General features: G+C 37.9%; 1 protein-coding gene across 3 annotated transcripts in view; it reads right to left on the bottom strand.

The window, feature by feature from the left end:
* The window catches only part of GPR158 (G protein-coupled receptor 158), a 210,627-nt gene that overhangs the window by 88,036 nt on the left and 103,778 nt on the right, over positions 1-18,813 (bottom strand). For all 3 annotated transcript variants that reach the window (XM_072854471.1, XM_072854472.1, XM_072854473.1), the window contains exon 5: positions 2,728-2,796. In XM_072854471.1, coding sequence (XP_072710572.1) covers positions 2,728-2,796 — 69 coding nt within the window. The remainder of the gene's footprint in view (positions 1-2,727; positions 2,797-18,813) is intronic.

Here is an 18,813-nt window from a genome sequence, read left to right as displayed (position 1 = left end):
GAAGTAAATAAACAATGGATATGACCGAGGAAAAAGATGATCTGCTTTGCATGTATGTGACTAATAACCAATATGATAATTGATAATCTGTGCTCTACACCTTGCTATGAATGAACATGTGTGTGAATGTCAGCTGGTGCAAACGAGACTCTCCGTTTAGAGCTCAGGTTTTCTTTCTTTCTCACGCCATCCTGCTCTGCTTTGTGCTCCTTTTCCAGAAAACTAGCAGATGAACACATTTAGATACTGTCCATGTACAGAAAAACATCAAAAGTTTACATTCCAAGGACTCACACCCCATAATTCACACCTTGCAGAAGCACAGGCTTTTCCTTCTTAAAAATTATATAATAGACCTCTCTGGCTATGCTTTATAGCCTTCACACATTTACTGTTCCACTGTTTTGTCCTGGATCAGAAATTTATGAAATCTTCCTTGAAGTGAATTAAGGGGCAGGGATATTGAAATCCTGATATTTCTGTATCAGTCCCACTCTTCTTCGTTTTTTACAAAACCATATTCTTGCAGTTAGGAAATCAGGATTAATTTCTCTGTCTGAACATTAATATGACCTCCCACTACCACACTCTCTACATCCCTCCCCTAAGACCTTGAAAAAAGAAACGATAAAATTTCTCTCTTTTTTATTTCAGCCTGCAGGAGTAACAGCCTGATTAGTAATTACCTGTGTAAGAAAGAAAGAGAGCCCCAGAAAGAGAGCCCCAGCAAAGAGTGTGGGAGCATAAAACTGCTATCAGAGAGAAGTCAGATCATACACTTTGCATATTAATTTCTAACAGAATGCTTTCTAAGTGGAGAGTTTTATATAGTATGAGAACGAGATGTGCAGAAAAGGATAAGCTCTAGTCAAGTATCTACTTCCCAAATGGGAGACAGGACAATCAGGAATTTTCAGCAAAACATTTTTCCTCAGAATACACCAAACTGTCGTTTTGTACTTTCTGTACATTTAACATCGTCAATGTCAGTGGAAAAAAAAAAGGGGGAAATGTTTAAATATCGGTGAAAAGCTGAGGGGATGCTTCTGTTATCGAACCCCTCCCCCCCAGCTCCATTTCCTTTCCTCTCTTCCCCCTCTGCATTTAAAGGTTGTGGATGGTCATCTCTTGCATCTAACAGGATGGTTCTTCTTCAAGTCAACTGCTGAGAGAGAAGTGTTTTTCCACCAACAGTATCTCAGTATCCCTGACGCAGAGCACCTGAAGCCTGAAGACAGACAGACACCAAAGGACCTTCATCCTTTGTGAAACACAACAAGTAGAGGATCACGACAAGAACCGGGGAAGAAACTGAAGAATTAGTGACAGGTGAAAAGACTGCAGACACAGCAAGAGCTATGATGAGGCTTCTGGCATACTTTGGAGTTGAGGTTGTACAAACATTGACTGGTTCGTATGGAGCCTCTACCTGGGGAAGCCACTATATGGCTCCACGGTTCTCTGGGAAAGCAAAGAGGAGACAGCCATGGAAAGAAAACCCCTCACATTATGGTTTATGCTGTGAATTTCTGTAAATGCTTCACAGGATTTCTACACCAGCTGAGGAAGTAGGCCATGGGCTTTCTGTTCTGCTCACTAGAAAAGAATATTAAAGAAGCTCAGAAAACCCCAGGGAGAGGTATTGCAAGTTGCAAAAAGCATTTGTACAATATGGAAAAAAACAAAACTTCTTTCTTCCCGACATCTGCAAAGTGAATGATGAAAAAACACATAAAACTATCCTAGAAATGCACACACTTTTTCTTTAGAACTTGAAAGGCCCACTTGATTCAAAATATAATGTATAAAAATTCCATTGGGATTTGTGTTTATTATCATATTCTTCACACCTCATACTCCTACAGTTTATTGGCTACTTGTTCTGCAACTGCTAAGGAGTTTTATTTCCCAGCTAGTCTCTCAGTAACTACATGATGCACAGAAGCAAAAGTAAAAGCACAGAAGATTCTGACTACTGAGGAAAAGAGAACGCAAACATATTTTAAAATAATCCACAACTCCATCTTTGTTTCTGTCTCCTGATCTGCATGCTTTCTATCAACTTCATTCAATTTACACTTTGATGTCTTGCTTTATCTAGTTATTACATTGGGTTTATGTAGCAATTAACAAACTCGGGTTTTCTGGGATTTTTGAAAAGAGAAAGGAACTATATTTCTGTGAGTTTTGTGATATATTCCTCATGCGACTGCGAAAATACTTCTTTTTTTTCCACTTGCAGGACAGGGATAACACCATCTCATTTTCCCAAATACATGGTATTGCAGATGTGACGTAGCTTCAGAAACGTCAAAATACATGCCAGTAATACACTGAAATAATTACTCTCCTTTGTACTACATTCCAGAGAAATACTCGGTATAATCAGTGTCTTCCTTTTACACACCTTGCATATTTTTCCCATAGCATAGTTTAGAGAGGTATTGTCTTTCAAAGCAAAAACTCAGCTTAACCCAGAACACCTAAAAACTTCCAAGTAAAAAACACTGGGAAGTTCCCTAAACTGAAAATGGAGAGTTATTACAAATATAGTAAAAAATTCAAGTGTTCTTAAGAATATTTACAGAACACAGCACATTTTATAGTCAGATTAAACTAATCATTACATAAATAGTTTTGACATTTATATTTTCACCAAGGTGATTCATACAATATTTTAATGTCAGCAAGGATATAACTTTTCAAAAAAGTTATAGTTTGACTTACTGGGAAGTACAGAAGAAGTGATCCAAAAAGAATGGTTTCCAACAGCACCAGCCCTGAAGCCCTTATACTCTAGAAGACAAAAAACAATACAAAATATTAGAAAATTCTCTCTGTGTGCCACTTAGATGCGGGTTCTTTGCAGAAGGCACCTTCACTTTTGTCAGTATAATGCTTCCACAGCAATGCTTATTAAAGCACAGTATTAAGCTGTCTGTCATATTGCCATGCTCCACATTCTTTAATTCACAGGCCCATTACAATGGTTGTGTTTTACAAAATCCAATTTAAAAAATCACTCTTTCCTATGTTAAATACCATTCAACACACATTACCTGGATACGTTTTGAAACTGCTAAAATTGCTCTCAAGTGTGAAGAATTATGGATCATGGGAATTACAGATATGAATTTAACTGTAGAATTTGTTCTGTACTATTTAAATTTCAAGAAGTCATTCGAACATTTTGACTTATTTAATATTAATGACTTGGCTTCTACAATACGTATGAATAATCTACAATTTTACTGAATACAGAGTGTGCTCTTAGATTGAAAGCACCTTTATTTTTCCTGAAATATTGTGCAAAGATGTTGATTCAGACATTAACTTGTCAGGATTGTAAAATATCATGACATTTCCTCACTGATTCTAATGCGGTCTCTCCAGCATAGTTTTCTTACATTTTAAAATAAAAAAAAAATCAATTCTTTTCCCTAATACAAAGCGTATTCCAATAAGTTTGATGATTTATGTATAGTGCATCTGCACCTTATCTTAAAGACAAAACATCAGCACTGCTTCCCATTTCTTTAACCATCTCCTTCCCTTGAGATATTGTTTCATACGCTGTTCTGGAAGAAGGCAGCGCTTTCCCGACTGCAAGCAATGCAGTCAGATAGGACAGCAGAAGAGGCTTTGCCAAAAATCTTTTGAAAAATCCCCTTCTTTCGCATCATAAAATCCTCTTGTGGGCTGGAATCAATGGTTCGTGGTAATCTCTCTAATGGTTTTAGATGGGAGAAGTTTATCCTTCAGAAGTAAGGCAATCATAACAAAATAATCTCTATCTGAATGGATTTACAGACAAATTTTTGGTGCCCTGGGGTCCAGTTTCTGCTTGCAAAAGACTGGTGGAATTTTCCAGATAAAAATTCAGCTTTTCAGTGAATCTATAATCTTAGTCAGATTTCCTATTTCATCATTCATTTTTTCAACTGGTCACTTTTACAACATCTCATGTACTGAACATAGGTTGAAAGACATGGAGAAAATTCTCAGGAAGCCTTTTTAATATGAGACAATTATGGAGCTACCTAATTTCTAGCAATGGTGAAATTTTGCAGCAAAGGTTGTCTAAAGCATGTATCTCAGCAGAGACGTCATCAACATCTTACACAAGCGTTCACCTCAAAAATTATCACCAGGAGTTACTCCCAATGGATATCCACATCAAAGCTTACATTTTAAGGAAAACACTAATATAACAGCTCCAGGGGCATCTTTGTGCTATCGATGCTATTTTGGTCACAGTGAAAGCCTGGAGTGAGGATTATGAATGGTTTTCCACAAGTCTTACAATGATAATAGTGGCTATTTGGTTCAACCACTGCAAGATTTTCCCAGAAAAATCTTGGGAACACACCTTATTTCCTTATTTTTCGGCTGGCATTTTTCATGAATTCAAGAATCATTATTATGGCTCCTCTTTTCTAGACTTTTCTAATTCTTCCACTTTTCCTTGTGGATCTTAACCTTTGACTTTCATATTAAAAGTTTCATATTAAGGATTGCAAAACTGTTCTGCTACCTGTCTCTAAAATTGCACCCTGAAACTGAGACATATACATTTCTAGCAAAATTTCCATGGAACTGATATGCTTCCATGAAATGTTCCTTAAAAACCAAAGCAAAACAAAAAACCCACCAACAAATAGCTAAAATACTGTAACTATCTTACTGAATAGAACGCAATGCTTGCCTTAGCAATTGCTGAAACTTGAATACCGACCCACAAGTGCAGCTTATATTTACACTGGGTTCCCACAATGTTTCAAGAACCCAAATTAAAGTGGTTTGGTTTTTTTTCTCTATTAAGTTGTTGGGTAAAGCATAAACACAATCCCAAATGCAAAAAGCTGGGAAACTGGTAACTGAAATGCCAGTGGCAGGTTTTTTAGGCTCAAGTGATCCCATTGTTCAACGACATATTGAATTCAACTGAGTCAGTACTTTATATAATTTATTTCTGTCACTTGAGTAGATGGGCAGATTTACCTATTAGCCTGCTAATGTAAAGATGGTCCAGCATTCCCGTACTGCATTTCCCCATGTAACAGCCTTGCCTCACTTAATCTAGAAGGATGCTCCAGAGAGACACTCACAAAGCATATATATCAAGAGAAAAAAAAATTGCCCAAAGCACACTGATTCTGTATTTGTGAGATACTCATTTCTTAAAAGCATCCCTAAACAATAAACAAAGACCCAAAGGGATGATACCATCTTTTACGGATGCTGTAATAAAATTGTATATGTACCCATATTTCTGTATTCAGATGCATTCAACTTTTTCATATGGCACTATAAAAATCAATACATATAGACAACTTTTCAAGACTGCTTTCTGCAGACACTTCTGTTCTGATCTAATATAACACCAAAAAGCTATAAGTAAATATTTAGATGCCAGTTATGAAGTCATTAAATGGAATACTCCAGGTTATTTTCATTAAGAAGTGACTAGACTCACAATTATTTTATAGCTTAAATATTTGAAGCTATGGATCACGCATACTGTTTTGACATGGATAGTAGAAAGGGCAAATATTTTTACAAGCTATAAATGGCAGCATGAGTTAGTTCACATTTCTAATGAACACATAAATTTAGCCTGAGTGAGATGTAAAACTTGTGTGCAGCAGATGAAAATGAAAAGCTTAGAAAGCTTAGAAAAGGTTAAAATCTGATTAAAAAAGGTTAAAATCTGATAAAAAGATAACACAAGTTTCACACTTTGTGATGTAAAGTTCCCAGCACAATATCATAAATTTTAAAAAAAATTTAGGACCACTATAGGACCATGTCCACAAGATTCCTTATGTGGCCCTGACTCTGCTGTAGCTGGGAGCTCCACATGTTTTGATACAGTTTTTCTTCACAACTTTTTGTAAGACAATGGCACTTTACTCATTGGGAATTAATGCAGAGGGGTCTTGCCCACACAAGACACTAGCAGAGGTCAGTGAACTCACATCTCCTCTGCTATTGAGCAATATTCAAACCACTGAAGAAGCTTTTTTTTCTTATTTTGTACAATGCATCTGGATATGACAGAATGGCTGAGAAAGTAGCTGAAATGGGTATCATAGGGAAGATGGAAATGATCTAAAAAAGCTGGTCTTCACCTTCTGTATGAACATCCTTTTCTAAACAACTCTTTCACATCCTGATCGGTCTTTTCTTGTCAAGCTTTTTTCTGGGCAGCATGATCATAAGATAACCTGCAGGGGCAAAGAACTTCAGCGTTTCCAGCTCTTCTTCCAAAACAATTAATGAACCCATGATTTTCTTCTCACCTGTGTTCCAGTAGGAACCATTCTCTGTGAATTCTGTCTATGCACTTCTGTTTCCTGACCTAAAAGAAGCGTGGCTTACAGAGCAACACTGGGATTCAAAATGAGCTTGAATCCAGGTTTTGACTGTGCTTTTATCTCAGTCTTTGGGGGTTTTATCTCAGACAATGGGGGTATTAACCCAATGTTTACAGATACCACAGCTCTTCTTCAGCAAATGGAGGATTCTTCAGCAAATGAGGTAGACATTCTGGCAGAGATGAATGCCATCCACGGTGATGAAGAAAAGCACAAAACTTCAAATAAGAAAGAGTACAACCAAAGAACTATTTTTGCATAAGTGTAGAGAAAAGAAAAAAATGGGATGGGAGTGGAAGCATCAGAATTCTCCCGAACTACATTTTTGAAACTCTAATTGTTAATTTTCTCTACTGCAAAGAAAAGGAGATCTTTTAATAACAAAAAAGTAACATGAAAGTTTTTTGTTTAGAAAAAACACATACATTGATTTAAAAAATATATATGACTTTCTTCTTCCAATAACCCCCATTATAGCCCAAGAGGTAAGGCCCAGGAAGTGAAGTCTTCATCCAGCACTGAAGCTTTAATAACAGGGAATAGCTAAAGAGGGGAAAACCAAAACTAAAGCAGGATGTTTTAAAATTAATTTATTAGATAAAGATATTCTATATTTGATAGACGGTATTTCCACCAGTCTCTGAGCACCAGTTTTTCCACCAAAAATTGAATCCTTCACTGTACAGACTTTGCAAACACAGGCCCCTAAGGCATGGCTGTGGGCAGCATCACAAATGCTTGACTTTATGGGAATCCGCAACATACACAGCAGGGAATATGCCAACATACATCAGGAAAAAAGCGTTTGCTCTTTTAAGAAAACAAATGAAAGAATGGCAACAAATGATAACCCAAAGCCTCCACCAACTGGTGTCCACCTATACTGTCTGCACAATTAAAATTCTCTGATGGAATTCACAGAAATCGGGGCATTTTAGGATATAGCTCTGAAATTCCATGCAGTGGGATTTTTTTCCACTTGCATGCAACATTTGCTCAATTTCTTTTTCTCTTAACAGCTGCTTGGTTTTTTGCATCTGCCTTGCTTGCTGGCATTTATTTTGGTTTTTGCTTATTTATTTCTCTGGCTGTTCATCTTGTGTACAGTTTGTTTATTGCTGCTTCGTCTGTGTGCTCATTTCCCTTTCGGGGTTTTATTGGTATGTTTACTTATTTGTGTCAGTAAAACTGTCCTTTCTGGTTTTCCCTGTCTCACTTAATAGTTACACATTGCTGACACCTAAGCGATACTGCAATTTATTTTCCTTCTAGTTTTATACTAACTTTCATACTTAGCTTAGCTACCTCTACCATACATTTTCCACATTCTCTAGGTTTGTTTGCTTTTTAATTAACTGAGATCTTGGTTTTTTAATAATAATAATAATAATAATAATAATAAAGTCAAAGGAGGAAAAATAATTATTGAACTAGGCATTAGCTTCAATCCAGCCTCCATCCAAAAATACTGGAATCAGACACAAAGGAAGCAATTAAAATAGTATGGCATGTATTACACTAAAGGTCAAGATAAGGTATGTACTGGTCTCTACTATCTTCTTCATCCTGAGCCAGAGTTCTTTTAGAGAGTAGCTACCATCCTTCTGTTCCGCAGTGAACAATAAAGTCCACTAAGACAATTCCAGCAAATCTGATGCAAGTTGTCAGCCCTAAGAGAAATTCAAGTGAATTGCAATCAGGTGTTTCATAGGAAACTATCAAAAGGGCTAGCTCGCAAAATGCAAAATAGGGTTAGGTACATGGTAGCAAATGCAAATAATGAAGTAGTGTGAGGACACAGGACATAAAGGCTCCTGTTTGGTGGGCTCGCTCACTTCTGAATCACTGGGTATGTAATGCTACACCTACACAGAAAAATCAGCATACTAGAACAGTAAAATGTCTTGCATCTGTATGTAATATACTTTGAGAAGCGTTTATGGACAAAGTGAGTTCAAGTAAACCAGTGTGACTTAGGCAGTGGCACAGGACTCATAGCTGAGCACATACCTTCATGTTATACAGCCACTACAGACTGGATCGGCACTCCAACTCAAGGAGGAAGACACTAGAAATATTCACAGCAACTCCTCTCAGCTGGTATGTATCTACTAACAGTTGTGAGATGCTACTGACCATTTTGCATTTCAGTGACTACTCGAAGTTAAATGAGTGTTGGTGATCTAAAGTAAAGTGTTAAAACTATTCACAAAGTCAAGAAATACTCACAGTCATTACTGGCTCAGAGGTTAGGTATCACCTCCGTGTGAGATTCAGGATTTGACTGGAACTCTGCATCCAGGTATAGGGTCAGAGTCATGGCACATGACATCATGCTACATGATGTGGTATGTTCAGTCCATAAACAAGTTGAAGAGCAGCTATACTGAAATTGCCTTTGTAGGCTTCGCCTTGGAAGCCAAGACATAATAGTGGGTCACAGTAACCCCATGGCAGATTCTTCTGGTCAGTCAAGCAAGATGTGCTGATGGAGAGGAGACAGAGCCTTGGGGTAAGGGCAGGGAAAGCAAAATCAGGGTGCCGGGGTCCAAGGCAGCCCTGCAAGAAAGGAGACCTTGCCAGACCTTGGTGTGGTCCAGACACATAGACAGCCAGCGGCATTTTTCTTATTAAGTGTGTTTTCAATACTGAAATCTCAGTTCAGCACATACAAATATTCTGAATTAGGAAGACAAGGAAGTAGAGGCTGGTTCATTACTTCTGCTCTCCGGTGAAGCAAACATAGTGGCCTCTCCAGAGCAATTCCTTTACGGAAAGCCTCATTCACTGTTTATTAGAGAAATACAGCTATTCTCTAACTTTCTCATATATCTTTTCTCATCAATAAAAACAAACCCAAAACACTATTACAGGAGGGAAGCCATTCACCATAGGTCTGTGCTGTTTTGTGAATAGCAGTCCAGCTGAGACAGAAGCACCCCTTTAACACCAAGTAACTCACAGGACTCATCCAAACCAGCAGGACTGGGGCTAATGCCTGCTTTGAAAACTGAAGACTTGAACAGAAGAAGGAACAATGAAAGAGAGAGTGGGTGCCCAAATGGTATATGTTAGATTCTTTTTATATACCTTTACCAGAAAAGGGATAAAAACCCTAACATACTAGTACAAAATACAGATGACCGTGTGACCACTCATCAGTGCTCGAACAAAAGTAACATGACTGAGGTGCAGCTGCTTCAATAACGTACAGGTGTTTAACACGTAGATCATCCCGATTCCATTATGGGTTTGATGTCTATAGCTTTTCTAGGCAAGGAGCTAGCATGTTAGAAATATACAGAGAGAAAACACAAATTTATTAATCTGAAAAGAAAAAAAAAAGTGAGATGGAATAGGCAGGTAAAGCTAGAAATAATACAGGTCCTAGGGGTCACATCTGCAAACTACATTCATTTGCTAAGTCTTGTGACAAGAAAAATGACCAGTGAAACTTGAGACTTACACAACTTTTCATAGTAAGATCACCACCCTTTATTCTCTTCAATATATTAGAAAAGGAGGTGTCTGGGTATGGTGGCAGCGCAAAAATACCTACTAATCTACCTCCTGTTGCCCAGTATACAGTTTTCCTGGACTGTGGTGAGAGCTCACTGTTGGCTCGTATTCAGCCTGATTCCACTGGAGCTTCCTGGTCTTCTTCAGCCAGCCTGCTACTCAGGACATTTGATTAATGAAAAGATCAGGATAAAATAAAGACTTAGACATACAACATATGAACAGATGCCTTTGTTGAAATGATGGTATCAAGGCAAGGGGTTTTCTTGACCCATCTCATTCTAAGACTGCATTTCAGCCAGAGTTTTTTATCTATCTGATTACTGGTTCCAGTTTTGGATCTGAGGGAGCTGGAACTGCATGTGTCTGGAGCATAACGATGGAATTTCATTCTCTATTCTTGGTATTACCTTCAGCTACTTCATAAAGAAACTGACCAAAACAAGAGGGCAGCTCCTGGAGAAAAACTGAAATGGTGACTACAAGAGCTGAGGAGCAAGCACATGTAGTCTAACTCTCAGATGTCACTGGAGAAGAACAGGTAAAGCCAGATCACGTTCATGTCACAACACTTCAAAAGCAGGATTTCAATGTTACTGCACTGTTTGGTTTGTTCCTGAGGCTTTCTCTGTGGCAGGAAGGAAGTATTCATCAGCTCCATGCACGCTATTGCCAGTCCACCTCTCACCTTAGAGCTTTACTGTCGATTGCCTGTGAAACTAATGAGGTGGGGAGTTCCTAGGTAGCACAGGCCAAGTATCCCCTATCTTAATTTCTGTTTCCCCCTACCAATTGTCTTAGCGGAGCACATTTACTTGACTAGGCATGCAAAAAATATTGTTTGTGAGGGGCTGCTTTATGCCTTGGGGTTTACTCAGTCTTCAGTCTATCCATACTACCTAGACCACATTAGTAGCCTTTGAGAGAAACAGTCATTCCTTAACCCCGGATCTCAGAAAGTAACACCATTTCTGTGGCAAATCACATTGGAAAGGGAAGTCATATATGCCTCTTGGGCACTGCTAAAGGGTCATAAATAAATGCTTAACAATTATTTGCATGAGGGAAATTAAAAAAAAAAATGTAGCTGGCCAAGTTGCATCAAGTGTAACAAAACAAAAAGCTAAAATGATGAATAAACAAGCACAGAAGATACTGCATTTCAATTCTCTGTGGTCCTAAGCAATCCAGGAAATACAGCAGCATTAATTAGCATTGAATTTCTGAATGTCATCACACAAAGTCAGTGATATGAGTGTCAAAGTATTTTCAGAGAGGAGAAAAAATAAGAAATTAAAAGACAAAATAAAATTAAAGTCATTCTGTATCTGCTACATTGTATATTACTGAATTAACACAACTGTACACTTTGGGTGCCAGTCCAGGAAGGCTGCAGATTTCTCCAGGGCCACATGTCACTGTGTATTATGTGAGCATGGTACCATGGAAACCTAGTAAGGGGAAAAGGTTGGCATATTCTGATTTTTTTTCACTTTCATTAAACAGTTCTGCCACTTTTACAATATAAAGAATGACCAAGTGGGGCTTTAAAGACATTTTCTTAAAGAAAAAGATTTAAAGAAAATTTCCTTTTGCAAAGGTGGCTTACCACCAGAATGTGAGCTTGCCTTACAGATAAACGAGGCCTACAAGAAATGATTAGAAAAAAGACAGAGTTCGTCTTTGATCTCAACTTTGAATATGACACATTCATACTTATTAAACTGTAAAGGGTATCTACCACTCAATGTACAGCTGGAAAGCACAGATGGTTACACGACAGAATGGTACAGAAGCAAGGAAACATAGAGAACAGATACAGGTTTGCTCTGCTGTGCTAAGCTGATGTATTTGAAATGACTAGATAAATTACTATGTAAAACCGTCCCAAAACAAGTGAAACAAAAAGCTTAGCTAAAGGTACATGTGATGGCAGTGTGCTCACTCTCCGGTGCTCCCAGGAGGAGTAGCGCTGGCGTGACCCTCTTGGTGCAGGTCTGGCAGATCCATTCTGCTCTGCACGTGAGGACACAGATGTGATGAGAAGTTATTGGATCGTATTCCCAAATCTGTTTCTTACTTCTCTGAAAACCTTTCCTGTTCAAATTCTTGTTTCCTGGTATAGGTGGTTCTTTACTTCTATCAAATGACAGAAGGGAAAGGAGATTTTGTCAAGTCGAAAATATTTGGTCTGAAGTGGAGCTGGTTGAAATGTTTTATTACCAGTTCCTTTTCTTAGTAAAATACGCCTTCCCAGCAAACAAATTTTTTCAGTATGACTGTATTTTTGCTTTGATTTCCATGCCCTGTTTTCCTAAAGCCCATGGAACCTTCTTCCTGCCTCTTATCCCATATAACTTTTCCCAATTACAAACACATTGTTATCTTTTTCAGTGAAGAAACTGTGTGGAAAAACTAAAGTGCTAATTTTCAGAAAATTTATTTCACTTGAAATTTACCTTTAAGAAATAAAATATAGAGATCCTTCTATCTGTCCCTGAGGCTGAGCTACAGCTAGCAAGATGTTTGGCTCCTCTGTTAAGAGACAAAAGCTGGACCTGCCAGTTCCCAGACAGCCACTGACATTAAGAAGAGCAGAAAAGAGTGGAACTGCATTTAACTGTCGTGGTTATCTTAATACTGTTCGCACCTGGACGAGGACTACTAGGAACAAAATGGGCACAAAATGGGCACAAAAGCAACTGGAAGGAGTTCCCTGAAGCCTCAGTTAGGTACCCTGGAATGGTGCTGTCATAATTTTTTTATTTTCTCAATAATAAATTCAGGGACTGATTAGGACTGCTACCCAGGAAAAGGGAAATTTCAAATGCTGTAACAAGGCTATGCTTGCATTTTATTATTATTATTGGTTAACGTACAAAATTCAAGCAACTCATTCCCAACTAACTGCAGGAAACATTCTTCACTTCAAGATAGAAATGACTGTGCCTCTTTTGAAAATTTCTTTGTAAAATATTCAAGATGAAATTCTGTGCCCTGTTCAACCTCTTACCACATTGACAAATACTTTTAATGATAATTGTTCTATTTGAATAATAGCCTCCTAATAGAATATGGATTGCAAATACAGTAAATTTCATCACAAAGGCCAATTTTCCAAAGATAGGCCTACAGTTATGTGCTGCCACTTACGCTGTATTGGCAAATTGTCAAAATTTTCTGGCATTTGCAGGTTTCGTGCAGTATTCTTAAACCAAATATATATAATCCTCATGTTTTTTAATTTCCCTTTAAAGAATACTTACACAAAGGTCATTTTTTTTCCTATTACGAGTTATAGCTGAGCTCAAATAGAATATAATTATTAAATTTACTTTTCACTTGAAAAAAAATCAGGAAAAGGAAAGGTCAAGCAGCCATCAATCACAAATCAATTCATTAAAAGTGCACAAGATGTCAGGGATCCAAGAAATCCCTAAATATTTTCTTTTTCATTCATGTGGCCCTTGATCCTTTCTGTTATACAAGTAATGAAACCCATTACGATATATCATGATGAAGATAAGGTGTTCTGCATTTTGAAACATGGGTCCTGCTGCATATAAGTTGCACTACACCACCTACAAGACAGACACTTGAAAAAACAGTATCTGTTGGTGAAGAACCCTGACAGTGAAAATGGTTAATGTTCCAGGGGCATCTTTTCTTATAAGAGCAGGAATTTCTTCCTTGGGGACATACTGCTTATATCAAGATACCTGGTTTTCACCAAATAGTGATGAATATGTAGATGAAGGAAAATCAGTAATGAGGTAAATAATGCCTAAGTTAATTTTCAGTCTATTCACATCCTTATAGTTAATTTAAAAGCTGAATATGTAAAATGACGATCATCAAAATTCTGGACCACTTAAAGTGCCTGTTTCACTATGTTATGCATTCAATTAATGCAGAAATGAAATGAAAGGAAGATGCACAGGCATTATGGTCTTCAAGAATAAAATGCAATTTAATATCCATAGTTGTTTAATCAGCAAGAGATCAAACAGAATATATGAAAAATCTGATAGAATACAAACCCAAATTTCACGAGCAGGAGGTGGGGCTCAGTTAGCATGTTCCCCTGATTTAGTCTACAAATAGGTTCAGAACACCTGAACTGAATTTCAGCTTTCTTATACAACATGGCATCACCTACTACGGAAGAAAAGAACACAGCTCACTAAAACAGTCTGTATAAATTGTAGTTCGATCATGTAGAAATAAATATTTTATGGTAAATTACAGGAGAAAAAACCAACCTGCCTGCAAAGCTCAAGATTTGTAATATCTCAGAGGAAACAAACTGAGAATGATGTAAGAAGAGAAAGGTTAGAATAAATCTGATAAAGACAAAAACCTCATTATTCACATGACTGAGAAAGCAAATGAACTGTAGATGAAGATCATTATACTAATTTCAAATCAAACAAAAACTCATAATTCTGAAGATTTTAAGTCCAACTGCAGTTTATATTATTCACTTTTACTTTACAAGAGCCAAGTGGCTAAACCGCTCCAAACTAATAGCTTATGATTGAATCTGAGAAATGCTGATCCCAAAAATGGTAAGATTTTTCAGCTCTTCAGAATTTATTACGCTAAGTAATCATTTATTAAGTTTAGATAATTTATGATATGTTTCAGTGGAAATAAAAGCACTTTTGCCTTTGAAGGAAATATTGCTACATATAACTTAATTATTCTTCCTACTGCTGTATTGCTAAAAGCCCCAGCGCCAGGTCAGCCTCAAGTTATCATGGACCCTGCACACAAGGAGAAAGTAAAAAAGACTGTCCTTCCTCCACAAAGTTAAGAATTTAAGATAAGGGACAACAGATGGATAAGGACAGATGGGAAGAACAATGGAACAACATGGCGATCACATATCGTAACAAGCAATCAGTAGTGCCAGCCTATCACTATCCCACCCGTAGTCACATACTTTATCAGCAGTTGAATCTGAAGACATGACATGGAGAGCAGGGGATGCTCTCAAAAAGCCTCTGCCAAGCATGAGGAAAGTATGAAGGTAACAAGGGGTGTTTTTTGAAAAATGTAACAAGATGATGATGATGGAGGCTGGTGTTGACACTTCTGCATCAAAGAAATGGCATCAGGAGAGAGAGAGAAGCTCATCCGGGAGTTCAAAAACCAAGAAGTATAGCTCATGTACGATGTCAACAGGGAGATGCAATGAGGACAACACAAAGTGGCAGGACAGAAAATCATTTGCAGCATCATTTTGAATACACAGGAGCAGGCCATGACTGCATTTGCCAAGGCCAGCTGACAGGACATTGCAGTAGCCAAGACACAAGATAACAAGCTGAGACAAGAATCTGTGGACTGGCAGAAAACATGTATTAAAAGGGAACTCAGAAGGAGCTCAGTAAGGCTTAGACATAGGTGGAGGCCAAGTGAGCTCCAGAGTCCAAAATGATGTTAGATAACAAGCAGGTTGCTACAGTAACTAAGAAAGCAGTAGCTGGGATGGCTTAGAGGGAAGCAGGAGGAGATCAAGGTTTCTTTTCAGCTATATTGATATTGATGAGAAGATGTCAGAGAAAAATGTCAAGATTTTATTCCAGACAGAGGGAGGCACGGCTGGGACAGGGAAGGCAGAAAGCAATCTGACTGTGTTCACAGCACGAAGTCCTAAAGAGAAGCTGACAGCATAAGGCTGCTGCTTGTGAGCTATAAACCTTCAACTTTCGCCCAAAGAAATGAAGAAAAAAATGAAGAACAGGCATATGTTTTAGTCTGAATGATCTGTATTCAGCTTCCACCACGTGATACAGCCAAAAAAGCACATAAAAAGCAGCACATAAAGTTTCTCTGAGGATGCTAGCATTAAATAAAAGTTTTACAATAAAAAAATATTTGGTAAAAAATGCAAGATTTTTCCTAGAATATGATTTCCAATACAGTTTTATTTCTGTTATTTGAAAGCTCTCATGCTACATTTTTTCTGATACTGTTTGTTTTCCCGTTTCTTCATTTAAGCTATTTCTTCCTTCTCTTTGAGTGAAACTTTTTTTAAAAATTATTTTCTCATCTTCAAGTGTGCTTCTCTTTAGTTATAGTGGTTTTCAGCATCAAAATGGGGTCCAGACACTGGCACACTGGAATGTAAATCCCAGCTGCATCAAAAACCACATTTCAATCTCCAAACCTTGGCCCTGTTGATTGCCCAAATGCTTTTCCCAGAGATAAAGAGCTCACAAAGCAAATGACTGTCACTATGAAATTCTGCAAGCCTTCCTGGTTGAAAAGGCCCTCCACTACATATTGGGCTCACACTTGGAATAGTTCTTCAGAGCCTACACTTAGGCCCTTAAAACAAAAAGAAAGGCCTACTTCAGACAGAAGTCTGCTCTTGGAAAGGGAGGCATGCCAAAGACCTTGTGCAAGCCACCAGGGACTTTGCTATTGCTACTGATTGTACAAGGAAGGTTCACAGCAGCATACAACTCCAAGACAAATAGCAGGATAAATAAATAATGTCACTGTTATTCTGCTGACACGATAGGAAGTCCCTTCCCAGCAAATCTGTAAATGCCCATTCACAAACCCAAATGAAACTTCAGGTAAATGCAACTGTCCTGAAGTTACTGCATCAAAGAATCAGTGGGGAAAGCTTATTATCACATGACAGACCGTTTGGTCTACTCAGCTTCCCTACAAGGGCCACAAAGACAAGACTCATCGAGCATCAGAGAGTAACAGACAACCAAAAATCTTAGCAGTTTGCTCAGTTTAATTTCTAGCTCTGAAACAGCTTTGGAAAAATTATTCTATGCTGTAATAGCTCTCATTGTTGGAAAACATATGCTGAAATTCAAGGATTCGATTACCTTTATTTTACATAATTTATTTTAAAAGTGAAATCATAGTGTAATCCAATTAAACTTACATATGCCTTCAAGGCTACTACAGCCTTGTCTCTGGTGACAGATATCTTCCTGGACAGCACCCTACACTGAAATCGCACTACTATCAGCTCCATTAATTTGAACATTGGGGCTCTACATTGTAGAGTTTTGTGGAGTATTGGCGGAACAGAAGATTACATTGATTCCTAGACTGCAAGGTCTTAAATAGCAGGACATTAAGGTTAAGAAAGTAAAGGCCAGGAATCAGTCTGAACACCAAAGTGGAGCACACGTGTCATAGTCCACGACTGATTCACATCACTTTGAAGGCACTACACTCCCCGATAAATCATATGTGTTTTCTAGATGGGCTCTAAGGTGCTGTGTAATTCAACTTTGTGGAGGCAAATGTTGGCTTAATATAAAGATATATAGAGAAGATTGTAGCTTTTGGATCCTTAGCTACCGTTGAGTACTGATAAAAAGTAATTTTTAAGACCTACCTTGTCCATTAGGGGTAGACTCTCTCTAGTGAACACTGTTACATAGCCTTTTTGTGCTTCCTCCTGCCCTGCTCTTCTCATTATCTCTTCTTCATGAGACTGAACTGAAATCAACCAACATATTTTATATCTAGATCTTTATTTTCTTCACACTTCAGTTCTTCCTTAGGCCTAAAGTGTCTATAGTGGAACTAGGTTTATTTTTCTATTCACAAGTACTTAATTCCTCTAAACCATTAGAATGCAAATATATACAGAAGTGAAACCTTTGGGTTTATGAAATGAATGCCACAACACCCTGCAAACACAGGGCAATACCACCATTGCAGCCAATGCGTGCTGTCTTTGGGAAATCCAGCATCCAGTACATCATCTCTGATTCTCAACTGCTGCCGCAGGCTAACAGCCCCTGCACTTCTCATCTTTTCAATAGGGCACTCTGCAATTATTTATGTGAGAGTTAAAAAAATACAGCGTCCCTAAAGGCATATCTTAACTACGCAGAAAAATGGGAAAGGACATTTTATAAGTTCTGTTTTATGAATACAGGAAATGAGAATTCCACTAAAAACAACAGTTTGGAAAACAACATTGCCTATGTCTTTAAAGCTGCACACCTCAAGACTACAATAAACTTCCCTGAGAAATCGCAAGAAACTAGGTTCTCACTCTAGGATATGATGAAGAAAGAGTGTATAAAGCACTGCACAGAATGTGTATGTGCTGAGTGAACTGTCAGGTATGCCCACCAGTACAGCATGTAAAGGCAGCTGCTCCATCTGTGCAAGATGTCTTCTCTCTATCAAGTTTCCACTTCAGCTGAAACATCAGAAATTGGTGGCTAGGGAGAAAAAAGCAGAATGTGCACCAAAGATGAAAGGCATCCAGGCATAAGCACATCAAGATGCCACCGTAAAGTTAAAAAGAAGAAAGGATTGGCTGATTTACATTAGCAAAAAAGGTATGTTTGCAAAGCCAGCATGCTTTAATATTTAAAGATGTATCACACATCAATAGCCTGTGATTATCTCACTCTGAATTACTGCATCCTATCATGGCTGCAGTAAGGGAGAAAAGACATTCTTGATTTCTCAGTATTAGAAAGGGGAACTACAGCATTAATTTGCATGTTGCCTTTCCATCTATGTGCAGTTTTGTGCAGTGTTTAAAATTGCATTGTTTAGGGACTATCTTCACAGTTTTGAACTCATATTTAGCAGAACACTTAAATGTATTTACACTAAATGGAAAAACAGGAAGGTGGTGGCATAGAATATCTAGCCACCCTGAACTCCAAACGCTGGAAATCTGTATTCAACAGAGAGTAAAAACCATATAAACACAGTCAGTTGCTGTTACTTGCCACAGTTCCCTTAAGAGAGGTAAAATGATTTATTCTTGCTGATGATTAGCCATGTGGTCTTGTTAACTGTGAGTTTTTTCCATGACCAGTGTTCCAGATGTACATTTTTCTCCTCTCATTAAAAGTATTTGTATTTCTGTATTTCCAACAGTTCTTAAATGGGGGCAAAAAAAGAC

Source organism: Ciconia boyciana, chromosome 2 (genome assembly GCF_034638445.1).
Source record: "Ciconia boyciana chromosome 2, ASM3463844v1, whole genome shotgun sequence".
In the NCBI taxonomy this organism is placed as follows: Eukaryota; Metazoa; Chordata; class Aves; order Ciconiiformes; family Ciconiidae; genus Ciconia; species Ciconia boyciana.
Note: the sequence above shows the minus strand (reverse complement) of the source record. Positions and strands in the feature narration are given on the sequence as shown.